Source organism: Melozone crissalis, unplaced genomic scaffold (genome assembly GCF_028551555.1).
Source record: "Melozone crissalis strain CALT ecotype California unplaced genomic scaffold, PUWL_Pcris_2 ptg000019l_1, whole genome shotgun sequence".
NCBI classification, from domain to species: domain Eukaryota; kingdom Metazoa; phylum Chordata; class Aves; order Passeriformes; family Passerellidae; genus Melozone; species Melozone crissalis.
Genome location: NW_026535797.1, coordinates 19,066,743 through 19,084,829, shown reverse-complemented (window position 1 = coordinate 19,084,829; position 18,087 = coordinate 19,066,743). Strand labels below are relative to the sequence as shown.

General features: G+C 47.7%; 1 protein-coding gene across 3 annotated transcripts in view; it reads left to right on the top strand.

Annotated features, from left to right (window-relative positions):
• SEC31B (SEC31 homolog B, COPII coat complex component) overlaps positions 1-13,317 on the top strand; it is a 34,910-nt gene extending 21,593 nt beyond the window's left edge. Inside the window, exons 18-27 of one of the 3 annotated variants that reach the window (XM_054276616.1) lie at positions 1,067-1,240; positions 1,860-2,042; positions 2,748-2,964; positions 3,334-3,657; positions 4,696-4,734; positions 7,479-7,534; positions 8,769-8,915; positions 9,336-9,452; positions 10,845-10,916; positions 11,451-13,317. In XM_054276616.1, the coding sequence (XP_054132591.1) occupies positions 1,067-1,240; positions 1,860-2,042; positions 2,748-2,964; positions 3,334-3,657; positions 4,696-4,734; positions 7,479-7,534; positions 8,769-8,915; positions 9,336-9,452; positions 10,845-10,916; positions 11,451-11,630 (1,509 nt within the window). In that variant the 3' untranslated portion in view covers positions 11,631-13,317. Of the gene's footprint in view, positions 1-1,066; positions 1,241-1,859; positions 2,043-2,747; positions 2,965-3,333; positions 3,658-4,695; positions 4,735-7,475; positions 7,535-8,768; positions 8,916-9,335; positions 9,453-10,844; positions 10,917-11,450 lie in introns of all 3 variants that reach the window. The other 2 variants (XM_054276615.1, XM_054276618.1) reach the window with 2 other exon arrangements.
• Positions 13,318-18,087: the final 4,770 nt, after the last annotated feature.

The window sequence follows — 18,087 nt, the reverse complement described above, 5'->3', positions numbered from 1 at the left end:
AGTAGCGTGGGATACATTTGCTGCTGTGCTTGTCATGTATAACTTAATGCTGCAGTTATCTGGCTGTACCTTCAGAACAGCCTTAGCAAAATAAAATGAAGTCTGGATCGTGATATTCCCACTGCAAATTGAATGATCACATATGGGAAGTCCCACCTTGCAGATAAATCAGGACTTCTAAGTCAATGTTGTTACCTACCTCTCTTCATTCCTGTTGATTATTTCACAGAATAATCCCAGTTGGAAGGGACCCACAAGGATGGAGTCCAACTCTTAAGTGAATGGCCCATACGGGGATTGAACCCACAACCTTGGTATTACCAGCACCATGCTCTGACCAACTGAGTTAATCTCAGTAATTAATGTTACCCTTAAACCAGTCCTGGCTAAGTGACTAAGCCCTGTTGTGTCTGTCACTTGCTAGAATGAGCTAGACAAGTCTTCCACTTGGATATTTGCAGATAATGCCCTCTGCTACAGAGTTCCCTGGTTTTGTAATCCCACTACTGAGTAGAAGCAAAAAAAGGCATCTTCAGCACTCTTGGTTATTTCTGAAACTCGTCCCGTCCCGGTTGCCAGATATCAGCATGTATCATTCTCCAGCTGTAAACACTGCTTTCATTCCTAGGAGTTGAAGGAGTTTTGAGTAACTAAAACCCTTCTGGTCCTTTTGCCAGCAGTAGTAGTTTTTTTCTACTGAATTTCTTGATATGGTTTTAAGCCTTCCTCTTCCAAGTTGATCGCCTGTAATGACAGAAGCCTACTAGTAAAATTATCGCAGTTGATTGGAGCAATCTTGTGGCTTCTGATTTTCTTTTTTTCCCTTACTATTAAAGTAGCAATGTCAGGATTTGCTTCCTGGTTCCTCTTTTTCTCCAAGTGCATCTGAGGAAATGGTTATCAGTGACAGTATTTGGTGCAGAGGGGAGTAACTTCTGTCCACATTGGCCCTGATGTCAACTGAAAGTGGGGAGAGCTATCTAGTATTGTCTCAGCATGAGATGGACCAGTAAAACCAGTCAGATTCTGAGTAGTCTGATTTCTTCCTTCTCCCCGTATTATTCAGGATCTTATAGAGAAGGTGATGGTGCTGAGCAGGTCCATGGAGATGCTCCGAGGCACTGCAGCACCAGCACCAGGCCCTGTCTTGGCAGAACGAATCACCCAGTATGCCAATCTCCTGGCATCACAAGGATGCTTGGCAGCTGCAATGAATTACCTACCCAGCAGCTCTAGAGAGGTGAGTGAGCAGCAAGCTGTTGTGGGAAAGAGTAGTATGGGGGGAAGACTGTATGAGAGAGAGCTGGGGTTTTGTCATGCATCAGGACTTAAAGTTTCACCTTAGTTATGCTAACTTGAGAATAAAGGGTGAGAGGGGAAGGTATTCCAGGATATGGGTTTTGTCTTCATTTGCATTTTCTTTGTAGTGCCTTTGATTCAAGGAAAAGGAAAGAGTTATAGAACTGTAAAATGGTTGATGCAGAACAACATTGGGAAGCAGCTTGCCAGGGAAGCTGCCTCTCTTCTTGAAACTAGCTTGTAGAAGAAGGGAATGAGGAGGTCACCTGGCAGTTTGAAATAAATCCATCTGGTGCCTAAATGTGGATAGGGGTTGGGGAGGGAATACTATAAAGACTGGGGGATTAGGGAGACTTCCTCTGCCTGATAGTATGGCAGGTGATGTCCCAGATTGTCATTTACCATTTGTTGAGATTTTTTTTCCTGGTGGCTGTTGGGGACATGGTTAGTTTTGCAGTTTGATTCATAGTGCTTTAGGTCAGGGTCCGCTTTAAATGCCTCCCCAGCATTTTCCATCTGGGGCTCTCAAAGTGCTTCTTCTAAAGCAGAGTTTGTTTCAGCTCCTGATTGAACAGCTCCGAGACCGGCTCTTTCATGCTCAGGGAGAGAGTGTGGGTGATCAGCAGCCACCCCCTTTTCCCTACGCTCGTGTCAATGTAGGGGTCATCAAACCCACAGCAGCCAAGGGTGCTTCCATCCTTCAAGGAGCAGCCCACAAAGCAGGTCCCAGACATCCAGAGAAGGTAGGCCCTAAACTCAGGTGTTCATGGCTTGGGAAGAGGGAGGAAGGCTACTGGGTTTTGGAAGGCACAAGAAGTAATATGACATGGCATCAACTGCAGACACTGAGGAACTCCTCATTGATGTCCTTCACTGGAGCAAACACGAGCTCTGTGGCAATCCAAAAGTCAGCGGCCTGGCGTCTTTTCACAAAGCCCTGTCCTACATGCAGTCCCTGGAGGAGAATGTTACAAGTGTAGTGATCCACTGAGATCTCAAATCTTTGGGTGAAAGGGTCTGGGGTCATTTTGCTATGCTCGTTTTACCCTGATATCTTAGTCAAATTAGTGTAGTATGGCTTCACAGCTTCATCTCAGTTCTTGCACAAGAAGACTGTTTACAAAGTTTTGCTTCCGATCTCCATTATTCCATTGTTGTTCCTTCATTATTTCCTCCTGGTTGTACTTCAAGGAAGTCATTATATGGGAACTTGCTCCTAAGGACTAATCCTTTTGAGAGCTGGAGAATACTCTGAAAGAGTGTGGTGCTCATCATGTTGAGCAAGTTACGTGGTGGGAAAGGCCTTTGATTGAGTGCATCCGGGGCACCACCAACAGCAGCAGCTTCTGTTGCCTGAGAAGTGACAGAGATAGAAATTGCATCTGCTAGTATTGTGTATGCATATGACTCTGTTGGCCATTTGCAAATTCTTTGTTTTTTGATTGCAGCCCAACTATCCGTCATCATTTGCCCCTTCAGCAGCATCTCAGCCTTCAGTGCCTTCCCTCTTCACACCTCAGCCAGTGCCAGCAATGCCTGTGACACCTCACCATGTTGCCCCTCCCCAGGCCAGCACAGGTCCACAAACAAGTGTCTATTCCAGAGACACATACCCATACCCACAGTACAACTTGGGCTTGAATCCAGCAACTGTCTCAGGGCCAGGTAAGCATTGTCCGTTACTTGTGTCTATTTCTAGGTTTTCTAAGACTAAAGCCTTCCACGTGGGTGGCTGCTCTAGTTTTTTACTCACAGGCCTATTGTACTGACAAAGAACAAGTCAGCTGTCTAAGAGGCTTCTCAGTGCTTCTGACAGATCTAGTTGTAGTAACTGTTGCTGCATGTGTGCTGATAGGGGTGGAAAAGCCACAGCTGGCTTGGTGGCAGTTTCACTGATGCAGCCTGGGCTAGGGGGGCAGGAATATTAAAGGATATGGCTTGAAGAAGGGAAGGCTTATTACCAAGAAGGACAGTGTCATGAATAGTTGGCACGTGAAACAAGTGATGCTGATACCCTCCCTTTGTTGTCTGTAGCTGTGTCACAGTCTCAGCCATTTGGACCGATGGGAGTCAGACCTGTTGGTCCTGCTCCTTTCCCCAGTCAGCCCTCTCTGCCAGGACAGTTGATGCCCATGACATCTCCTGGTGTTCCACCACCCAGACCTGCCCTCTTCACTCCAGCCTCAGCCCCATCATCTCAGCTTCCTGCAGCCTGTCCTCTCCCTGTGGCAAGCCAGTCTCCTCTAGACTTCTCTTCAGCACCTTTCAACTGCCCCATGAACATGGGTTATCCTCAGGGAGGTCCTGGAGCTCCATCTACTAAACCACTGCCAGCAGCCATTCCTCCTCCTCCCACAGGTAAGTACTGCTTGTGTGACGTGTGTCCAGGACAAGCCCAGGAGGGGTTTGCAGTGTGTAATGGACATGGATCTTCTGAGATCTGGTCTGTCTCTGTAAAGAGTGAATGTGGTGTTGAGGCAGACCTTACAGGCAGAGAGTGCTGAGTCTTGCTGTGGTGGTAGAACACAACAATGCTGACAGTTTCTTTCAGCCTGCTCAGTTGTTCTGTCTCGCAGGTTGTGGTTGCAAGATGATGTCTCTTCAGGTCCTCAGTGCATTCTGAATAGTCATCTACTCCAAAGGCATCTGCTGTGATGGAAAGGGTGGTGGTTCCCATGGAATGCCTGATGGAAGGTTTGCTCATCTCACCCTTGCTCATGCAACTTACATGAGAAGCGTATTTGAAATGGTGGGAGAGCTTCCCTGTCCATGAGATACTCCTTATTTAGCTTCAGGACTAAATTCCTCTGTCTGCTGTGCTCTAGGGCTACCATTTTCCTTCTGTTGTCATAAAGGACTTGTCTGGGAATCACTTCTAGATTCCTCTCTGCAGTGTTTTAGACCCCTCTGGGTCTATAGTTTGAATCCAGTCTATCGTGTGAAGCCCTTGCTAGCATGATGAATAGAAAGAGTGTTGTTGGACCTAGTTCCCCATTCGTGGGCATTCCTTCTATTTCCCAGAGTATCTGGTGTTTATTAATTCTCTGTTTGCTGTCTCAAGGGACAGGCTTAACCAGGCTGTGGAGATCCCTAACAACAAGGCTGACAATCCATAGATTTTTGAGCAGATGCTTCTCCAAGCCACATGTATGCTGAGAGTGAAGGAACTGAGGCTATGATGTTTACCTCCACCCGAAATTCTTTGCTGACCTGTGTTTATCCAAGGATAGCAAATCCCACTGTGTGAAGTCTGTGGGGACTACACACCAAAGGCTCTAAGCTACAGCTGGACAGATTCCTTCCTGAAAAGCTTTTTGGCATAGTAGTCCAGTGAAATTACTCACTGAATTAAAGCTGTTGGTGATTATGCCTTTTCCACCCTGCCTTGATTTTCAGGTTTCTTCCCTTGGCTAGATCCCCACACGGATCATGCAGGTAGTACCCAGAGAAACCTCCAGACCTGTGGGGCAGGCAATGTTGCTCCTTCCAGTGAAATGCATGTTTTGATGTGTGTGCATGTGTGCATGCTCACTGCTGTTTGTTGTTCCCTTGCATGCCTGGGGAGCTGTCCAAGTGGGGTAGGGAACATACCTGTCCTGAGGACTAGGAAGTGACAGCTGGGGATATTGGAAGTGAAATAAAAGTACTATGCTATTACTCATGAGTTTGGGTACAGAAAATAATGTCTCCTGCTTCTTCCTTCTCTATTTCCCTCCAGTTCTGGAGGTATTAGACCATTTTCAGTCTCTGTATTTTCAGGCAGTTGCTGGGCCAGCAGGACAGGGAAGCAGACAGTTTTCCTGTCTTGGTTGTCTAGGTGAGGAACAGGCCAGTGGTTGTAATTCATCTCTCCCTGTTACTTTCCCAGCCTTGTGCATGGTTTTGCTTGTGCTTTCCTCCTGTGGTTTGGAAGAGGTGGACTCCCAATAGAAGCAGTGGTGGAGCAGAGCTTCCCAAGCAGAATTTGGGGGCTCTCTTCCAAGGGGAACTGGAAATCCCTTTTGGCTTCAGTTAAAGAGTGAGGTTTAGCTTTGAATCTTAGTTTGACTGTGGGGGAAAATTTGAACCCAAGGGATTTTCTGACTGATACTTTGTACTGATTTCTCTCCTTGATATTCATTGGTGTTGGAAGGTAGTCATATTCTAATCTACATTGTCAGTGGGGTAATGTCTTTGTGGGCTGTCAGTGTTCTGATTGCTGCCCTTTGGCAGGACCATCTATCTACCAGGCACAAACATCACAGCTTCATTTAGGAAATTCAACTCAGTTTCTCTACGTTAAGGGAAGATGATTCCACAGCAAGGATTTCAAGCACTTCTTTAGGCTGAAGATGCCCTTCAGGAATTCACTACTGAGAAATTCCCTTCTCCTTGGCAGCACGTGCCCCTGGTTTTAATGGCAGCGTATGGCATGCTTGGTTCAGCAGTGCAAACTGGCTTCCTTGAGAGTGCTTTCTTGCTTGCTATTATTGTTCTGGTTTTGATTTGTATTTCTGTTAATCAGAAAAGGGACTGTAAAATCACTCAATCTGACTGGCCAAAACTGTTTGCTCTGGACATTCCTGAGCATAGTATCTACAGCTCATGAACATTATTACTAACACAATGAACAGACACCTCCACTTGCAGAAATCCCAAGTTCCTGTGAGTGTCAGGGACAGGGAGAAGGACAGCAACTTGTTGGCTCATCTCCTTTCTGGCCAGGATAATCCCTGATTCCAGCCTCTGATGATCTTGTGTTTTCTAAGACAGGCATTGCTGGAGACTGCTGCCATGGGGCACTCCTTTCAGGGGTGGTGAGAAATCCTATTTCACAAGTAGCATAGGGAAGATAGTATTTCACCCCAGAAAAATGCACCAGGGTCTGTTGTCTCTCGTGTCTGATGATTAAATGCCTGGCTTAAAGGGTATAATTTAAGTAGCTATTTCCAGTGAGGATACAGAGTGCCACTGGGTTGGAATAGTGCCAAGGACTGCTGGGCCACAGGCTCTGTGGGGGCCAGCAGAGTTCTAGGGCACAGAATCCCCAAGCTAGAAATAGGTGCCAACTTAATTAAACTTCTGATCCAAACTCATCAGAGAGCAAGTCTTGAAATCATGGGAAAAGGGAGGGCAAAAAGAGGCTGCCAGGATTTTAATAATAAAGGTAATTAAAGTAATGAAGCACCTTTGCATCTTTCCCCTGCGATTTTTAAAGCTCAGTTCAGGATCAGTAGCTCATTAAGTCTGGCTCTGAGCTCCAGCAATTCTGATATTGCCCCCTTAGAATTCCTCTGTTTTCTCACAGATTATTCCTTCTCATGGGCTTGAGGTTGTTAATACTGGGGTTTTGTCTAAAGATGCAGGTACCTTTACAGGACAGCAGCAGACAAGGTTGTTGCAATTTGACCTTTGCAGAATGAAGAGTGGATGCAAGTCTTTTGATGTCGTGTTGTCTGATGGACTTTAAATTACCTGGAGTGAGGTTAGAGTACCACAGAAGCATCTGCTGAGACACCCTTCTGCTCCTAAAGCATTTACTGGTTAAGTCTATTCCCTTCTATTTGGCAGTCAGCAAATTTTGCTAAGCTTTGGTTCTGAACATGATTTTGGAAGGGAACCAACGCCTAAATCTTTCTGCCTTTATCAGAACAGCCTGTATTGCTTTGAACTGCCACCATGAGCATTCCTGTGAGTACTGGTCACAAGCCCTCTCACCTGTAGCATGGCTCTTGCTGCGCTATCACAGTGCCATATTCTCTGGGGAACCCCAAGAACTTCCTGAAATGTGAGGTGCACACTTAGCAGGTCCCCACCAAGGTTCAGGCCTGACTCTGAGGCTGACTTCTGCAGCTTATACAGAATCCAGAAAGCTTCAGGTAGTTAGAAAAAAGTTTCCTGTGTGGGAGTGGGTATGTGCCACTTCAGACTGATCAGACATCACCTCATTAAGGCTGTGCACACACTAGGACACTAAGAATGAAATTGAGAAAGAGAAGGGGAAGCAAGAGCATCTCATGGGCCTGTGAGCTGGGTTTGAAATTCCTCAGCTGAAACAGTCTAAAGGTGCAATGACAAGGGAATTGGAGCCAAAGGGCCTTCTCCTGAAGGAAGTTCTAAATTGTGCATTAGATTGTGCATTGTTTCTGCAGCCAGCTTCTCACAGTCTGAGGTTTGTATCTTGTCCTCTGTCCTAGCAGCTCAGGAATCTTGGAGTGATCCCTCTACTGGAAGAGGAGGCCTTCAAAAGAAAAAGGTAAGTTTTCAGCTACAATATGTGTTGGTTGTCTTTTAGCCAGGGAGTTCCATGTGACAGATACATTCCTGTAAATGCTCGCTGTCAAACTCCGCAGGTCTCTATCCCTGTTGCTCTGTCTACATCTGCACTGCCTTCATGGCTAGGAATGGAGACCAAGCAATCTTGACTCTTTGCCATCCAAAGTCACATGCTGTTCTGCAGGGTGGCTGTTTTGTAATATGGTTATCAGCTCTAATGTTGCATGCTCTGTCAGTACTTCCCAGGCTGCCTACAATGATTTGTTGTTAAAAGTACAGATTTAATCTTATGCCCTTGCCTACACAATTTTTTTGATAGCGGCTGAGGAGGTCACATTCTCTTCACACCTGACAGCTAGGGGCAGCATTTTCCTTCACAACAGTGATTCTCCTCAGATGCTGATACCAAATGATAAGGCACTTGTGCTGAGAGAAGCTGGGACAGGTGTAGCTGTGAGCTGTGCTGCCTGCTGTGCTGGTCCTGCAGCTCTCTGCCTTGTCGTGATTGCACTGGAGGGCCTGTGAGCTGAGCTCTTCTGCAACAAATGCTCTCAGTACCCTGTTTCTATCACTGGTGCCTGCTGGCAGGTGTGATGAGAAGCTTCTTTGGCATCCTTCCCACCCCCCACCCCTCTTCTTTAGCTTGGAACAGACTTCTCGCCCTTTCTTCTGGCAGCATAGCTGGGAACCTGCTTCAGGCTGTGCTCACTACAACAGGATTAGCCTCTTGTTAAAGCCATCTCCTTTTGATCTAGCCCTGTTGGAGAGAATCTGTCATGACTCTCTGGCTTAGCAGGGGCATGATGAAGTGTTTGCAAGAGGAATCTCCCCCCATGTCGTGGGATTTTCCCCAATACTTGCTCAGTTGGACATTTTACTGCTGCTAATCTCTACATTCAGGGCTCGTGCCGTTGCAGAGACCAAGCGGCTTTCTGAGGAGCAGTGCTCTCAGGGGTAACGGATCTGTTTGATTGAGCAATTCCAGAGGGGTTTTCTTGCTGCTGCTTTGACTGTTCATCTAGGATGGAAGAGGAAGGGCCCTATTCTCTGAGTCAGAGGGCTGAAAGAACAAGGATATGTTCTTTCATCATCTTGAGAACTGGAGACTCTTCAAATTAGAAAGGATGTTGAATTTTTCTGTGGAGAAGCAGCCAACCCTTCTTCCTTGGACTTGATTTTCTTAATTTTTTTTTCTTTCGTTTCTTTGCTGACAGTTGCCTGAGAAATTTACTCCTCTGGCCCCCATCACAGCTCCAGTAATGGGCGTGCCTGCTGAACCCCAAGGGATCCATCCTCAGCTATCCAGGTTGCAAGAATCTGGCCAGTCACCCCCAGGAGCACCCAAGGAAGGCACCCTACAGGTACCAGGGAAAGTGGGGCATTCCCCAGCCACCAGCATCTTGTCAAGTAGAAAAACAACTCAGCTTTTGAGGTTCTTACTACTTGGCAGCTGCAGAGGGCTTATGCTGCTCCCTAGCCCCTACAAAGCATCTCTGCTGAGCATTAGAGGAATTGCCAGGTTGGAAAAATGACACCTGGGTATGGGTGGGAGAGAGCGAGGGAGACCAGGCAGGGCTGTCAGCCTGCTGGGAGTTAAGAATCCAAAGAGGCCTGGAACTATATCACGGTCTGAAGATAACCTAACTCTGTGCTTCCAGATATTCTCTAGGTTTGTGAAGGGGTGAAATTCTTTCTGTTCTCTAGTTTGAAGAGGGGAATCTACCTGCTCCAGCCTTTCATGCTCCTGTTGCATTCATTCAGCTGCATTTTTTTTCTGTCAGTATCACCAGCTACCTAGGGAAAGCATTGAGAGGAAGGAGCTGCCCCCTGAGCACCAGGCTTTGAAGGCTACGTTTGAAGGGCTGGTACAACGCTGCTCGGCTGTTGCCACTGATCCAGTAAGTCCTCCCTTCTCTGATATTGGACTTTTTTTCCCTTAGAGATGTTTGACTGGTGCTTCCTTCTTTTGTTTGGCTAAAGAAAGGAAAGGTCTTGTCCCTATAACCAAGTTAATTTCCATTTGCCTCCTTCCTTTAGGCTGCAGATTGGTTCATCTTTGAGAACTGAGATGCATTCTCTAACTTTTATCCCTTGCTTCTCATTGCCTTCTTGGAGCAATGATTCTGTCCTCCTGGCTCTTTCTTTTAAGGAAAGTAGAAGAATTTACCCAGCTAATTCACTGGTTTGATCTGCAGACAGTTCCTGCAGAGCTGGTATTACCAGCTATCTATAGACCTTAGAGGGAAAGGCTGACATATCCCAGGTGGAAGAGAAAGCCAAACAATCTTTGTGTCCAAGTAAATGTAATTTCTCCACCCTGGTTCCTGAAAGGCTATTGGCACATGTCACATTGGGTCAATGTGTCAGACCAGACTGTCTGGAAGCAGAAAAGCAGTGTTTGCACATTGTGTTAGGTTGCTAAGTCTTCCCAGGGCTTGGGGCCACTAAGAAGCCTTCCAGAATACCTCTGCTTGATAGGTATTATGATGAACACTCAGCCCAGACTGCTATGCCAGAATCAGGCAATTAGAGCAGCATCTTCAGTGTGTTTGCTCTGTGCTTTCTGTGAGTGCAGCATAGCAATTTCTGCAGCATAATCTAAAGGTTCCCTCTATGGACAGAAAGGCCTGTTGGTTTGGGCTTAAGCACTTAGCTCAGGTGGTGGTTGAATAGCTGGCTCTGTACAGCAGTGAACTCCTGTGGCTTCCAGGCCTGTTCCAGCAGTGCCCAGAGCCAGGCATTTGTGTTGGTGGAGTAAGTTACCTGTGAGTGGATTATTCAAGATGGGCTTAATGAGGTCAGTCTCATCAGAGCTGCAGTACTCACTTCACACACTTTCCTTGGTGGTTACCCAGAGTGGGAAGGATATTCCCTCTTTTCCCTAAGGAGACCAGGAAGAAACTCTTTCTTGGGCCAGTCAGGGTGAGGCTGTCTGAACACCCCATGGGTCAACTAGTGGATGTTTCTCACGCTTAGGAAGTCATCAGTCTGTCTTGTGGTCTCCAAGTACTGGCAGAAGGGAGGAATGCCTAGGCTGGGAGATGGGAAAAGGGGCAGTCCATCTTTCTGTATTGGGGAGAGAATGTGTATATATGTACATGTATGTATATGTGCAGAGTGAGGGCATGGCTGGCTTGTGTCACAGACCCTGGCTGTCAGAGGCTGAGATGCAGCTGAATGCTAAGGTGTTGTGGAAAGGCAGAGGAAGGGAGGGACTGAGTGAGAGCACTTTGGCTCTGGAGATGTGCCTTTGGAGCTCTGGCAGACGAGCAATACCTGTTTTGCTTCAGAAAACGCGAAGGAAGCTGGAGGACGCGCTGCAGCGGCTGGAGTGTTTGTACGAGAAGCTGCGCGAGCAGGCCGTGAGTAGATGCCACCTTTCCTTGTGGTCCTGCTGGGGCCCTGAGCACGCCTTGGCTCTGGGCTGTGGGTCTTGATGTCTGTACCACTGTAACTGGCACATATTCTCTTGGAAGACAAGGGGAGTGCCAAACCTTGTAATGACCATTAATCCAGCCTGCCTTGTATCTTCTTTCTTAACTTTGGCCCAGACATAGTCTAAGGAGAAGTTGAGGAAGTATCTGAAAGGTGCTTTTACCCTTTGAGAAGTATACTGGCACATAGATCCTGGATGGGAAAGGGCAGTTGGGAGTGGTTAAGTATGAACATAGTGTAACTAGCGTAAAAAACTCTGAAGTTGCTGATGCCAGTTGCTGATGCCAGCTGGCAGTTGTAGTCTGGGAAAGCAAGGGGAGAAGCAGCTATTCTTCCTGCCAGTGCTTGACTGTATAGGTGCTGTTTGGTGAAAATGGAGAACAGTAATGAAGGGTGTGGAGGGAGAGAGACCTGTGTTATATTGCAGAACATGCTGACTCATTTCTTCTCCCTCTCCACAGCTCTCTCCAAACATCCTCATGGGTCTCCATGAAATTGCCCGATGCATTGAGGCTAAGAACTACCCACAGGGTCTCCTGGTTCACACCCAAGTTGTGAGCAGCAGCAGTTTCAGTGAGGTGTCTGGTTTCATGCCCATCCTGAAAGTCCTCATGACCATAGCAGGCAAGCTGAATGTGTAAAGTGTGGAGCAGCTGGAACAGTGCACACCAGGAGCTGGTGGACTGCCTCACCTGTTGATGTGCTGCAGGTTGTGGACTCTCCTTCTGACTCTGGAGAAATAGGTCTGTGCCAGTGCCTGGAACTGTGCTAAGCCTGCACGCCTGGCCCCATCCACTTTCCAGACAGCCCACTGGTGCCTGCAGCTCCTGGAGACTGTTTTTTCTCTCTTCTTTCTTACTAGTCTGAGGCCACTTCTCAGCCCAGAGATCTCAGTTTCAGGCTGTCCAGGTTGCACAGAGGTCCTTCTTCTTCCCTTCTATCCCCAGCACAAAGGGGAAAATCTTTCCCTTCTAGGCTGGCATTGCTTTCTATTTTTCAGGAAACAAACAGGGCTGGTACCTGCAGCACCACCACAGAAGAGCCTCAAGCTCTATTCCCTGCTGCAGAGTAAACTTCCTGAGTGGTAGCTGGGCTGCCTTGGGAACCTAGGCTGGTGTGTCCTCACTCTGTTGGGCTGCAGCAAAAATCTCTCCTGGCTCCTTCTTTCTCTTCATTCTCATCCTTGGCTCACCCTTTCACCCCTCTGCACCCATGTCCTGCTACAGCTGGGACTAACTACTAGTCTACTCTGGGCCAGCTTTAGGTTCTCTTCTTCACCCAGCTCTCTTGTTTTTAAAAGTCAAGTCTCCTGTTTACCCTCTCTCCACCTTCCTTTATATCTTTTTTCCCCCATCATCTGCAGGCTCAAGCCCACCCAGTTTCAGATCCAGGGATAATTTCCCTTTCCAGTTCCTGTGACTCTCATATTCAGGAATGTTGGCAGGTTGTGCTCTGTGCACTTCTCCCCGGAGCCAGTCACATCCTGTCTTGGGGCTAAAACCTGCCCTTTCTGGCTCCTGGCTTTTTTCACTTCTTTTACTTAAGCACAGCTGGATTTTTCACCTACTATTATCTAAAGGCCTCCTACTTCAGGTTTTTCAGATGGCCTAGGGGCTTTAAGAGCAGAAGGGCTTGTTTAAGTCCCATAAAGATCTCCCTTGAGCTACCCTGACCAGCCCAGACTTGAGCAGGGAGAGACAGCTCCTTGCTACAGGTATGGTGCATTCATACTACCTACAGAGAGATGCAAAGGTGGTTCTCAAAGGCCCATTGGTACTATGGTGGTAGGAATATGCTGCAGGAGGTGATCTTCTCAGGACTTGAAGATACGGATTGTGCTGAGACTTGTCATCACTGTGGCAATTCCTTTGGAAGTGGATGAATGAAGCATATCTGTTCTGAGGAAGAAATCTGGGAAGGCAGATGGAATTTTAGGGCACATCTTTGTGTGTGTTTATTTCCCTCTCTTCCTCCCTCCTCGCCTGCTCTCTCAACATCATTGTTACTAACTGGGCAGCATAATCATTGATCCATAGCTGAGAGCAAGGCTTCTTCCCGAGATTTGGATGCAGCCAGCCCCTATTAGCTCTGCTTGCTGCTTGAGTGATAATGCTATCGTGGGCTTGCAGTTCAGTGACATACACGAATCAACCTAGTCTACCATGAGACTTAGGAGGGAGGAGAATCAGAGAAGGGAGGAAGAGGACATGTCTCATTCACTCCTTTCCAGGTCAAAGTGCCTCCTTGTTGCTGCTGTGTTGTTTATATTGCTGCGGTTTGATGCACTGAGAAATTACAGAACAGTGAAATAAAAGCTGTGTTTTGTGATGCTTTTTTTCATATGCTTGTTACTCTGGCTGCATGAGACTTCCTTGGTCTACATGGCCACCTACAGAGGGGGCAGTTGAGAACTGTGTGGGGCAAACCAGATTTTGGGCTCTGCTGCTAAGGGTGGCATTCATCCTGGTGTGGTGAGACCTCAGGTCTTATGCACTCCCTAAGACTGCAGGGTCAGAGCACTGATCTTCTCCGAATCACCTGCGTCAGTTGTGACTGTTCATCTGCATCAGACACAAGAAGGCCCCACACTCAGGTTCTCTTGGGGCATCTCAGCAATGTTTGAGATTTTGCACTTGACATCAAGAGTTGGAAGTATGTAAGTAAACAGCCCTTGATGGCATTGTCTCCCATTGGAAATAAATGTTACACCACTGAAGCCATGCAGCCTGAACTAGGATAAGGATTGGACCTGTGTGGAAATTTATACCCTTGAATTGTCAGTTCTTATCATTAGTTAATAACTTAGGAATCTGTTGGCTGATTTAATTTAATCTTTTAAGAAGGTAAGAAGGAATTCAGTTCTGAATTGAAACATAGTATTGTGATAAAGGTGGGGGGATCAAACTTCTTTCTTACAAAAGAAAGAAATTCTGATTTTTTTTTTCTGTCAGTTAGCTAGTATGTATGTACAACCCTGCCAGTCACAAAACTCTGAAATATGAAGGACTGTATTACATGGCCCAAGGTTGGAGGACTTCAAAGGAAGCAAAGGCTTGAAAAGATTGTTTGAATGGTGAAAATTTGAAGGGCTGTTGCTGAGAAGGGCCCAGGGGTTTCTGAGAGTTGTGGGTGTTAGGGACATGCCACATGCATTCAAGGAAAACAAGCTTTAGTAGTTCTGCTGCTGGCAGAGGCAAGTAGCCAGTGTGAAGGAGTCTTGAAGAGCTTTTGGTCTGGAGCAGTTAACAAACAGCCTGGCCTAACAGCTGTCCCCCAGCAGGGACAAGCAAAGCTGATTTTCAAAGGTAACACTGGAGCAGCATCAGAATGGGGTTATCACACAGGTGGCATACATTTGCTTAATGAGTGTACAAGGGAAGTCCCAGCTTTCTGAGATCACTTAATAAGCCTGGCATTTCTTAGATTCTGCCTTTTTGGATTCAGTTACAGTACTCTTTGCAGTCCAGCCCTTTGCTCTCTTTAACTCAGGCCACTTCTATTGCTGAGAAATAAGCACAGACTTTCCACATATCTCTCACATACATATGACATTAGGTCCCTCCAGCAGGCATAGCTACTGCTACTTATGGAAAGACTGGCTGTTGATCCTGCCTTTGATGTGCATCCTTCCCACCTGCCCCTCTATTGCTCTTGTTTTGCTTCATGTTTACCCCTGTAAGCACACCATCCCTGAAGCTCTTTGCTTTGAAAGCAAGCAGAGGGGAAAATGAGGTGACTCGCTTGAGAGGCTTGTGGCAGAGGCCCTGTCTCTGCAGCCCTGGTGTGGTATATTACCCCTCAAACCCCGCTGGAAAGTGCTCTCCATTTATAGCACCATCTCTGCTGGCTGGCAATATCCCACTCTGCAGGCAGTGAGCATTGCCCCCTCCCGTGTGGGCACATGGCTTCACAGCACCCGGGCACCAGAGAAGGCATTTCAGTTGGGTGAGAAGGCCTTTGGGTTGACAAAGAATTTGGGGGGAAGGGGGCAGCAGGGAAGGATCCCTGGGCACAGAGAACAGAGCTCTAATCCTGTGGCAGATAACATCATGTCTGCAGGCTAGGCTTGTGTGTGTTTGGGGGAGCTGGAGGGGCAGAGATTGTTAGGCAGTATTTGTTTGTAAAGCCACTTGCTCTGAAGATAATGCTTGCACTAACTTCTATTGAGGGAGCAGTGTGAGTCCCCACAAAGTCCTTTCCCAAAGTGTCTTTGAAGCCAAGAACCCATTGAAAGGAAGAAAGGCCAAGAGAGGGGATTAGTTTGTTCAGCAGCTGTGAATTTCAGTGGGAGGCTGATGAACTCCAAAGTCTTTGTTGAGATGTTTTTTGTAAGGAGCCCTGCTGGAGGGAGAGACCCACACCGGGGCCGCGGCCTTAGACAAGAAGGAATCTGAAGCGGCGGGGAGCTGTAAACGGGCCACAAGGACTTTTCCCAAACACTTTTCGGAAAAGGTGTTGTAAAGAGATCGGAGGGGGATTAGCATGTGAAATGACACTTTCCATTGACTCCACTGAGGGGAGGGGAAAGGGGCTGGCTGGCTGATTTATTAGCATTTTGTTCCCTTCTCTATTCTGCTCGCCCAGCAGCCCCCCCTCCGCTGTCTCCCCTCCTCCCGAGCCCTCTAAAGAGGCTGGGATTGGAAAAGGGAGCGGGGGGCTGCCTGTTTGTGTGTCATCTGGGCGAAGGTGACCACCTGGGAAGCTGAATGTAAATATTTCTCCTCTGAGGAATGCGCCTTCATTAAACCGAAATGAATACATGGAAGCATCCAATCCTGCCCACAATGGCAGCAGGGCCTTTACCGCTGAGGGCTCCGTGCGCCGGGAGGGGGGACCCGCTGCTGAGGTCAGCACATTCTGCAGCTGCGGTGTCGCCGTTTCCCCGGCGGAAGCAGCCTGTGGCGGTGCGGCTGTCGCTGAGGTGCCCCGCATGTCCCCTGCGCCAGCAGCCGCCACAGCCGGGGCTGTGCCACGGCCTGCGCGGGCAGCCGTGTCAGCAGGGAAGATGGAGTACAAGTGGGAGGAAGAGGGAAGCGGCTTCTACAGCTTCTGCAGCTGACTGTGAAACGGGGGGAGCCAGAAGGAAAAGGGAGGCCTGTGCTGGAGCTTTCCCTGGTGGTCGAGAGGCTCTTGCTTCCTCCTTTCCTAGCCAACCCCAGGGACATAGGGCAACTGCTGCTGGGGATGCAAGAGACCTTGGGCAGGGTCACTGTGCTAGTAAGAACTTCTGTGCAAACAGTGGTGGTTTGTGTGTGAAGGGAAGTGTTTCAGTTTTCCCCGAGAATGGGCCAAGGTTTCTTGCAATCTTTGAAAGGCCAGATTCTTGCTTCACAGGAATGCTCTTGCTCTGATGAGATCCTAGGTCCAAATTCCTGCTCCCTGTGAGGTAGTCCTAGAATCAAGGGACTAATTGATAATGGAGAGACAAATACAGGCTGCTGAGTGTCTTGCATATATCAGCTGTGTAGTGCTGCCTACCCCCCTCCCACTCCATTTCTTCCTGGCAGTTGCATTGCAGTTGGATGCATCCTCAAGCAAGCTCAGGAGAGAGCGCATCCTTTCCCCTTGTGGTAAGGGCTGAGGTTGTGCTGGCTGGAACTGGTTAGGTCTTCCTGGGCTCAGATGGGTAAGCAGTGTGTTTTAATCTCTAGGACAATTAAATTTCTACATACACATGCAAAATGGGACAAAAGAACACCCAGCCACTTAGACACAACAGCATTTTGCAAGCACTTGGCAACTGATTTATTGCATTGGCTATTGGTTTACAAATATTGGCTACAAGATGGGTCTAATGGCCAGTAACAGCTCTGCTGGCTTCTTGTCTGGCTAAAGGACACTTCAAACAGCAAAGTAGATGATCTTATCGCAGCACAGGGGAAGATTGCTGTGATGGTGCAGTGAGCTTCCTCAAGCCCTGCAGCTGGCAGCTTCTTACCTCCCTCCCCTAGCCTCAGCAAGGGAACAGAGATGCATCAACCAAATCTTCCTGCTGCTTGCTTAGCCTATAGAATATATATAATAAGTGGTAGAGGAAAAACTGTTATGTATACATCACAGTAACTGTGCAATAAATTAAACTTCAAAGTGCTTCACTTTCCTATTTACACCACCATTAAATAGTAACTGACATTATTTTCTCAGACTAGGAAGAAGTATTTAGTTAGTTAGCTGACAGGGTAAGAGTGCTTGGCAAGTACACCAGGACATGGGAAGGAGGCTCAGCTTGGCAGCTCCTCTCTGGGAGCAACTTGGGAGGAAGGAGGTAGTGGAGAAGTGTGAGGACATCTTTATGGCATCAGTCAGGGGCTTTGATAGCAATGCTGACCTAAACAGGGAGACCAGACCTGGAGAGTTGGAAGACACAGAGAAAGCATGTAAAAATCAAGTGATGGGACCCCTGTTTTGGACAGCTGTAATGGGCAGGTCAAGCAGCAGTTTCGATCTTGCTGCTGCCATTTCAAATGTAAAGTAAAGCACTGGAGAGCTTAGCAAAGCTGTCAAAAGGTGGGAAGCAAAGCTGTGGGGTCCCTGGAGGCTGGCTTGCTGGGAAAGGAGTTGCGTGTCTTTTGTATTTCCTCATAGTGTGGGCCTGAGGCCATATCTGTTTTAGTACCTATATTTTTTTTAAGCCTCTTCTCATTTACAGATTACTGAGTTGAAAATGAGTTGCCCAATTGTTGGTGCCATCTCAGTTTCCTTATACTTTTTATCTCACTTACTCAAAAGCCCAGAGCAGGTGCTTGTTTGGGGAGCAGACCAGCTCAAAACCGCAGGAGCCACCAAGACCTCCTGTGCTTTCAAGAGATAATGCCACAGTCACTGGATAGAGTGACACTGAGTTGGAGGGACCAAGTCTCACCTTGTTTTGTGAACACTTGGAAGGTCTCCCCTTCAAAGGAGACATTGCCCGCTGCACTAATGCCCTGTATGGGCAAGGCCTGAGCACTCATACAAAGCTCTTTTGCCTTGCCCAAGCCCCAGTGAGGCAGCAGTGGGAATGAGACAAAACTATGCCAAAGAGAAATGGTGCCAGGAGCTGATGGGAAGGGCAGGAGAGGAGAGGGGCAGGCAGGACTGTGGAGGAGCAGAAGCAAG